General features: G+C 44.6%; 2 protein-coding genes across 2 annotated transcripts; one reads left to right on the top strand and one right to left on the bottom strand. All coding sequences in view use genetic code 11, as the record gives it.

Moving 5' to 3' along the window:
• Positions 1-609: 609 nt before the first annotated feature.
• Positions 610-3,948, top strand: EGR_03487 (Rho-associated protein kinase 2; the record flags this gene model as incomplete). The annotated part of the gene is made up of 3 exons (XM_024492736.1): positions 610-2,426; positions 2,513-3,005; positions 3,199-3,948. The coding sequence occupies 3 exons, from the start codon at positions 610-612 to the stop codon at positions 3,946-3,948; spliced, it is 3,060 nt and encodes a 1,019-aa protein (XP_024352869.1).
• A 650-nt stretch (positions 3,949-4,598) lies between these two features.
• Positions 4,599-7,343, bottom strand: EGR_03486 (Proteasome subunit alpha type-5; the record flags this gene model as incomplete). Its single annotated transcript, XM_024492735.1, has 3 exons — positions 4,599-4,824; positions 5,144-5,378; positions 6,698-7,343. The coding sequence occupies 3 exons, from the start codon at positions 7,341-7,343 to the stop codon at positions 4,599-4,601; spliced, it is 1,107 nt and encodes a 368-aa protein (XP_024352868.1).
• Positions 7,344-8,540: the final 1,197 nt, after the last annotated feature.

The following is an 8,540-nucleotide window of genomic DNA, read 5'->3' as shown; positions in this document are numbered from 1 at the left end:
CCCACTTTACTCGCCATTCTCACATGTCATAAAGGGAATGGATTTTCTCTACTGTGATTTGAAAATCTGATAAATCCAATTGTCATGACTTTCAAATTAAATGTAATGTGCCATGTAAACGATCCTTATTGTTTTATTCAAGCCTTTTTCCAGTTTACCCTTTGTTTCGCAAAAGAAAGAATGTTGGATACATGGCCAATGTTATTTCAATGCCTACTTAACTGTCTTGTTCGTGCACATTGGTTTCGCGTTTCTTGTTCTGTGTTGCGCTTGTGTGTGTGTATGTGCACATATGCAAATGCTAGCTTAGGTAGCAATTCATCCAACGTTATTGAAATTGTTCATCCTTTGTGTTAATGTATCAGAATGCTTAAACAGCTCAAGTCATAAGTAGCTAATATTTACATATTTTCATTTAAACATTATACTGAAGCGCCTGAGACTGCAGTAGTAATAGTTTGAGCCTTTCTTTGGAGCACTAGTAGTGTCGCGTGTTGAGAAGTTTACATGACCAGTGAAGTTATTTGTCCGTTATTTCTTAGTTGATCAGAATTATGTCTATTCTAATCCTGTACACCCATGTAGGACAAGGAGAATATCTACTTATGCATGGAATATATGCCCGGGGGTGACCTTTATTACTGGCTGGAGTACTACGACACCTTCACAGAAGAACAGGCTCGGTTCTACCTTGCAGAGATTGTACTAGCTCTGGAAGCACTTCATGACCTCGGCTATATCCATCGTGATCTCAAACCGGACAACATGCTGTTGGACGCCCAAGGTCACCTCAAGCTTGCCGATTTCGGCTCCTGTGTCCGACTTGACTCTCAGGGTCGCTACTTCTGCTCCTCACCCATCGGTACTCCTGACTATATCAGCCCTGAGATGCTCAACTGTCAGTCCAAAGCGGGTTATATTGGACCAGCTTGTGATTGGTGGGCTCTTGGTGTGATTGCCTTCGAGATGCTCTTCGGTGAGACCGCCTTTTACGGGCAGTCTCTGGTGGAGACATACTCACGCATCCTCGGCTACGAAAAGTCCCTCAAGATTCCCACCGACACTGAGATTACGGCGAATTTCGAGAGTCTCATTCGGGACTTCCTTCGAGGAGCAGACGATCGATTAGGCTCTAATGGGGGCGCTAATGAGGTGAAGCAACACCCCTTTTTTGAAAGCATTGATTGGCTGAATTTGCACTCGATCGCACCACCTATCAAACCAGTTGTCACCTCCGATGTGGATACATCAAACATCAATTTCGATGAGTCGGAGATTCTCGGTGCGGATGCGAAATTTTGTGGCGACTCGTCGAACTCCTCGAGCGGTTCACCAGCAAACTTGCCACGCACTCCCGGCGCCTTTGCAGCAAAAAAATCGGTTGGACCGCCAGCCTACTTTACTGGGGATAATTTAGCGTTCGCTGGCTTCACGTTTAACCGCGAAGAGAGGCAGAGACTCGAATCCTCGACCAAGGTTGCCATGGTCGCCAATGGGGATGCGAATACTGCCGAGATGAAGGCTTCACTCGCGGAGGTTCGTGCTCAGCTCAGTACGGCCGAGAAACAGGCAGCTATGGACAAGATTGCCGTGAATGAAGCACAAAGACGTCTAGATGATACGAAAGCTGAGTTGCAGACTGCGAGGGCCGAACTTGAGCGAATGGGTGAAGAGACAAGAACGCAAGTTAGTGTCATCCAGTCCGAACGTGACACTCTCTGTGAGCGAGCGAATCGTCTTCAGACGGAACTGATGAGCGCTGCGGAGGAATTGGAGTTGGAGAGAAAAGCTCTAGCTGCAGTGAAGGAGGAGCTGACTTCCGTGAAAGCGATCCCTTCTCTGTCAGTTGGGAATGAAATGAAGCAGCGCAGTTCACCCAACGAGAACACCTCCCTACAGGCGGATTTGGAGGAGGCGCGACAGCAGGCGTGTAGAGCTGAAGCAGAGTTGGTTAACACACGACGACTACATGCCCAAGAGATGGGGGAGCTGTTGGATCAGCTACAGGCAGCCAAGACCTTTTCTCAGCTCTACAAGTCCAAATTGGCGGAGGCCGAGGCTGAAATGGAGTCACTCCGCTCACACCTCACTTCTGTTCAGGCCTCATGCAAAGAGTTAAAAGAGTGTAATTTTAGTCTCGAGTCAAAACTTGCTATGAGCGAAGTGGATTTGGATGGATTAAAAAAGAGCTACGATACCGATTTGAAGGAGGCTACTACACAGGTCACCCGATTGAAGGAGCGTGTCAGCATCCAGGCGAGCGAGATTAGCACAGTGACTGAGCAGAGGGAAGATCTGAGGCAGCGGTGCATGGCCTTAGAGGATAGTGTCTCCAATTTAACTGATCAGCTGCAGATTTTGCGCAAGGAGAATAACATCCAGCACATCAAACTTGAACAAACTGTCACCAAGTTGTATGAAGTCGCGTCAGTGGTACCAACAAGCGGTAAAAAGAAGAAGAGCACCGAGGCAGCGAGAGTGGCTAGCCTGGAGAAACAGCTACGGAACGCAGAGCACAGGCATCAAAAAGAAATAGCAGACCTACAGTCGACCTTAAATCGCCTAAAAACGGCAACGAGGAGAAGGCGAAGGCGATGGCAGAGCTGACGGAGTCGAATCGAATGCTTGAGCAGGAATTGGAGAGAATGGACGCCCAGATGAACACACTGTACGAGTGCTATGTTACCAAATCTGGCACTGGTGGAGATTTGTCCAGCAGTTCGTCTCTAACGGGCATGGTAGCGGAGCCGTCTTCACTATCTGCAGTCGGTGAGATCAGTCACTCGAGTGAGGACCTGTCAAATGATGACGAAGGCCAATTAATCACCCAACAGGTCCTGCCTCCAGCTATCGAAGGTGTCTGCGATTTTCCCGAGAAGATTAAAGGCAAAAAGAGGCTAGCGTGGATTCCCAGATTCGTGGTCATTTGCCCTTTTTCGGTGTCATTCTTCACTTCCAAACCCCAACGTGGTTCGGTGCCATGCGAAGAAATTCAAATTCAGAAGGTACTGGATTTTTTACTTATTCTATTTAAGTAAGCAAGTGTGAGCCTTTTTATACCTTAGCTTGAGATGAAACCGTTAATACGCGCCTGCAGAAAAAATGGCATGAGAGAACTCAGGTCACCAGCTTGTAGGCAGGACGGCGTATCGCCAAATATGCATATTCTATTACTTTGTATTTTCACTTCCTACTTAGATATTTTCCGTGCGGCCAGGAACCGTGCTTGATCTTACCTATGCCACAGAAGACGACGCCTCTCGCCTAATTTGCATAATCTCAGACAAGATAACTTCAGATTTCAACACAAATGATCCCGATCTAATGAGCATAGCTAGTACAAGTTCGGTCTCGGGAGGCAGCGGCAACGCCACTGGCAACATCTCCTGGCAAGGTCATTCATTCCAACCAATAACCTTCCGTATAACGAACACCATCTGCGAGGTCTGCCGACGCCCATGTTCAGACCTCCGTTCCCCTCCACCGGCGCTTGAGTGCATCCGCTGTAGAATGCGCATCCATCGAAACCACGTGGAGAATCATGAGAAGTTTGTTGTCTGTCCAAACACTGTGAAACAGTGGATCATTCGAGCACCTTCTCCAGCCGATCGTAACGCCTGGATCTCGTGCATTAACCAGCTCAAGAAAGAGGCCGGTCCGTTGATATGCTCAGAGTCTCTACATTCACCCGGATGCCTCAGCAGAAGCAGCCAACCCGGCGCACCACTATTGGGAGCTAACACGACTCGCTACAGGAGTATGCGCAATTGCGGGGGACGCAGTTTGAAAGATGCAGTTTTAAAAAGGTCATTCATGGTTACCTTTCCTCGACACAACAGCAGCTCTGGTGTGACTGGAAGTGTTGCCACGAGGGCCATCCTTCAGTCACCGCCTGCCTCAGCCTCACAACACTCACCTGCAAATTTTGACGGCCAGCATGATTTGTAACCGACTGCTCACATAAATTTAGATACTCACACATGCACACACCCGTCCCCATACGGAATCGCTTATGCTAGAGATGGCGGCGACTCGTCTTTCATTCCAACTCCTGCGGCACTGTACAGACTTGCAGCCGAAAAGCGAGGAGCATACCCGTACACCAGTAACCATCCCCTCCCAGTGCACCTAAGCCCATGCTTTCTTGCTGCAAAGACAGATTTAAAGTTATTTTCGCACTAGGAACTTTGCTCCACGAGGCCTTCGCAGAATGACGACGCAGTCACAAGCTGCACCAATGCTCCCCTCCCATTTGCGTTGCCGAAATGTTTCATCAGCCTCTGATGCCCGGATTACCCGTATAAAGTATTTATCTCCGTTTTTATTTGCTTTGAAAAATAAGTCGGGGATCAGTGAAAATGACTTTCATTTAAACAATGTAGCAAACCAGTATCAGATTCATGCAACCGATTTTAGCCGACTAATAACGTTCTCCAGTTGCCCTTTGTCGAATATGGTAATGCCGCCTCTGGTCACAGACGCCATCTAAAACGAGACAACAATCTACAGTAGATAGTGAATAAGCCGCCTCTGTTAGTCCGGACTATCGACGTGTGGGAACGAAGACACTAGAGGCGTGAACGCTTAGCATTGGGAGTCTAAGCCATCTGCTGGATAGAGAAAAGAAGGCTTGCCTCAACATTGGTTGCGTCCAATTTTTCCTCCATAACCTGTCTAAGGATGGTGAGGGCCTGTACACACGCCTCTTCGAGCGTTATGTCCCTGTTGAAGACCTCCTGGAGAGCTTGCTGTGCTCCCTCGGAGCCGGACCCAATGGCCTTTGCTTCGTACTGGATGTACGTACCACTGGGATCCATGTGGAACCTGCGCATCAACAGATAACTTTTCAACATGACTGTGTACGAGACCAACTACAGATATTCAATAAGAAATACTAATTTGCGATGCTAGAAAGCGAACCAATTTTCGTAATTTTGATTTCAAAAGTGAATTAAAACTAGAAAAAGTAATGAGGACTGAGTCATGTAATGAGTCTGGATCACTGCCACTACTAATGCGTGCTTTCACAAGAAATGAGTAAAACAATTAAACGACTCACAATGTGCACGAAAAAAGTCTTCCCATTTAAGAACCAAGAAAATAAAGAGGAATAATTTACTCAAAACAAAAATAGACCACTCACAGTTGTGGTCCGATTTCATCATAACCGGCAAACATAAGAGCAACACCAAAGGGCCGACTCATGGCTCCCGCATCGGCATCGTCGTCGCCGAAAGCAAGAGCGAGTTTACTCACAGCCTGGGTAACATCCTCAGTTGTCATTTCGCTGTTGTACACAAACCAGTGATGAGCGGCTTCAACACGAGCCCGGTCGATAAGGGTTCTCGCATCGGCAACAAGACCGCTGACGGCACAAGCTGATAAAAAACATCAGAACAAATAAACCGATGCTATGACGGAAGAATATAGACGCGCAAATGGAACTAAATGCCTCGAAACTAATAATGCTAGAATGAACCAGAACTCACCAAAACGGAAAATAATGACCGACTCATTACAGGTGTGGGACACATACTCAGTTAGTGGTTAAAACAATCAGACCGCTTCGGAAAGCGGAATATCAATCTGACAAGAAAGAGAATATCATAGATATCTCATATGTCTACTACAACATACCAATCCTGTCAGAAATTTTGAATATCTTCTCCACACTATTGGTCACAATGAGAGGAGAATTAATTCTCTTTTCAACAGCTAGTATAACCCCATCTTTTGTTTTGATACCAATGCCGGTAGATCCCAACTAACAAGTAATGGTGCAAAAAAGTGGCGTTACCTTAGTAGCTTCGATAGCATATTCTACTTGGAAGAGTCTTCCATCTGGAGAAAACGTGTTCACGCCTCTATCATATTCAGTTTTGTTAAGAACATTCGGAGAAATGATGATTGAGCAGAATCTTGAGGGCCGCTCTAGAGGAATAGATTATTAAAACACCAAAAAAATTCTATGAAAATAAACATTTTTAATACTATAATTAGAAAAAAATTCACAAAAGCACCTTCTTATTTAAATTATGGTAGTATTCACTGACAGTTTTCAATCTTCCTTTAGAGTGAGGTTTACGGGGCTTTGGAAGGATGTAAACCATTTAATTTATAAAACCATTTTATGACAGTGGCGTTTTTTAATAAAATAAAACGCAAAATTGACACTTAAACAAATATTTTTGCATTATTTTGTGAATTCGGTAAGCCCTAAATCATCATTTTTAGCCGCAATAATATTGACCGCGATTTGTGCTTTTATGGCATCTTGGGAGCGACAAACAATTTTAAGCAGAATTGGTTATTTTAAGGGCAATAAATTGGGTCTCCCTATCAAGCGCCCCGCCATTTTTGGAAATGAGCTTCAATCTGGCTGAATTAATTTTACATAATATTTTCTGAAATAAGCCGGCTCTTTTTTTGGAAAGGCTAAATAGCTCCAAGTTCATGTTTCTTCATGAGAGCTTAGAATATGCTTGTAAGCCATTGACACTGTTAAAGAAGATTACTAGAATTACTTCACCAATAATGCCATTCGTGTGAAATTTTCAGTCAAAGTAGGAGTTCTGAAAGCTTTGTGAGGAGCCATTTTGTGGCTGATCTGGTCCATAGTAGGAAATGTTTCCCAGTAATGGACAGTCGATTCTCCCCATTGTATAATCATAGTAAAGGTTTATCTCCGTCGGCGCACATTTTGGTCCTCCGGTGAAGTTGAATTCCGACAACTTTTGCTGACACTTGATTAGTGACTCAGTGTACTTGCTGGCTTCGGTGAAAACAACAATAGCCTTAGTTGCTAAATGAGGCACTTTCATGCGGATCAGCTCACGTAGCATGTGACCTGTGTGGTCCTGAGTGATCAACGCTTCGAAAGTGGTTGGCATATCCAAGGGCTCATAAGTGGGTACCTTGAACGTAGCCATCAGCCATTGGTCAGGTCGCTCTAAATCTAGTACATTTGGATCATCATCTTGGACATATTTATTGGCTAGTGCTTTCCATATCCCCTCATACAGTTTAGCATATTCAATTTGTCCAGTCTTCTCAGGATCAATCATTCTACAGATTATGTGCTCCTCCGGTGCAGTAAACGGTGCCCGTAAGTTACGGAAGGCGAGTTTGAATTCGGTCTCAGAGATTACATCTTCTCCATACAGAGACATGAATTTTAGGTAGCGTTTCTCATTCTTGTTGTACCAATCATCAACACGATCGACAAAGTTTTGAAAGTCAGTGATTTGCTCCATATAGAGAGCCATCTCTTTGTCAAATTGGCGCGCATCTTTGCGTGTGAGTTTTTCAAGTTTATTTAGATATTTTCGTGACTTTGGTGGCATCTCTGCACCGTGGTGATACCACGTGTCCCCGATCCATTTCCATCGATCTAGAAGCCTCGGCCATAAATGGGTTATTTTGACCCCGAATGACAGATAAGTGAAAGTTATTGGTATGGTTAACTCTTCTGATTTTGGGGTTACTATTATCATAGAAATTTGTCCTGGTAAAGGTAGGTATTGGCTTTTCTTGTGTGATTTTGTGCAGCAGAATACATTCAGATACTCGACTAATTCTCGATTTTGCGTTGCTTCGAGTGGTTAAAATGTTGAGTCAGTTGTCGCCCAAAGTCTCGTTCGTGTGACTACGAAATGAGAAATGATTTGCAGGGGACAAATCTTATAACTCCATAATTTTATTTAATGATGAAGAAGTGATCAGGAAAAGTAATTCTGTTAATTGGTACAAAACCTGTCCTCCCAACCACATTATGTATTCAAGACACATTTGGCACGCCGCATCAATAGCGAGTAGTTGGATGACCGAGAAACTGTTGCCTCTTTGTAGCGACAAATGTACAGACTACACTTGGTGAAGCACAAAACTAAATGTTAGCAACTTTCCACGCTAGATTAAGTTGTGGGATCCAGCGATGTATTTATTTCTTAAATCAACCAATGAAGTGACAATACTTGACCCACTGAAAGTAAAAATTTAGTAGCGAAACCGATTTAGCGTCAAAAGCATATCACGGAACGTGGTTCCTGCCGCCACGTAGTAATCCAGCAATAACGACGTAGATGTTTTAATAGAGTTCGAAGCTGAAACTTGCTCAAACAAATTTTCTAACGTTAACCATAATGTAGCAAATCGCAAGGAATAACGCGCACGAGAGAATAGCAGTCTTTTGGTGGACTAACCTTTGAGATTTTCTTGATTGCACCATCAACCAGATGAGCTTAAATTTTTTAAAAAGTGTTGAATGAAATAAAGTGGGGAGAACTGTAATACGATAGTGGTCTATCCCTCGGCGCTGGTGAGGCACCACTTTTTCGCTGGGTGGGCTGGCTTTTTGGGCTATGCCAATAGCCCAGACACCTTCTCCGTGCTGAATATATGTATTCTGTCCGAGTATTGTATCTTCTTTCGTCTTCAGGGAGTCTCGGGACGCTACATTGGTGGCAGCGGAAAGCGAACCCGATCTTAGAGGACATGTATCCTGATATTTCACTTCTGCGTGATAAGTCTTAGTGGGGCGG

The sequence above is a fragment of the Echinococcus granulosus genome (genome assembly GCF_000524195.1).
Source record: "Echinococcus granulosus chromosome Unknown EG_S00018, whole genome shotgun sequence".
In the NCBI taxonomy this organism is placed as follows: domain Eukaryota; kingdom Metazoa; phylum Platyhelminthes; class Cestoda; order Cyclophyllidea; family Taeniidae; genus Echinococcus; species Echinococcus granulosus.
Note: the sequence above shows the minus strand (reverse complement) of the source record. Positions and strands in the feature narration are given on the sequence as shown.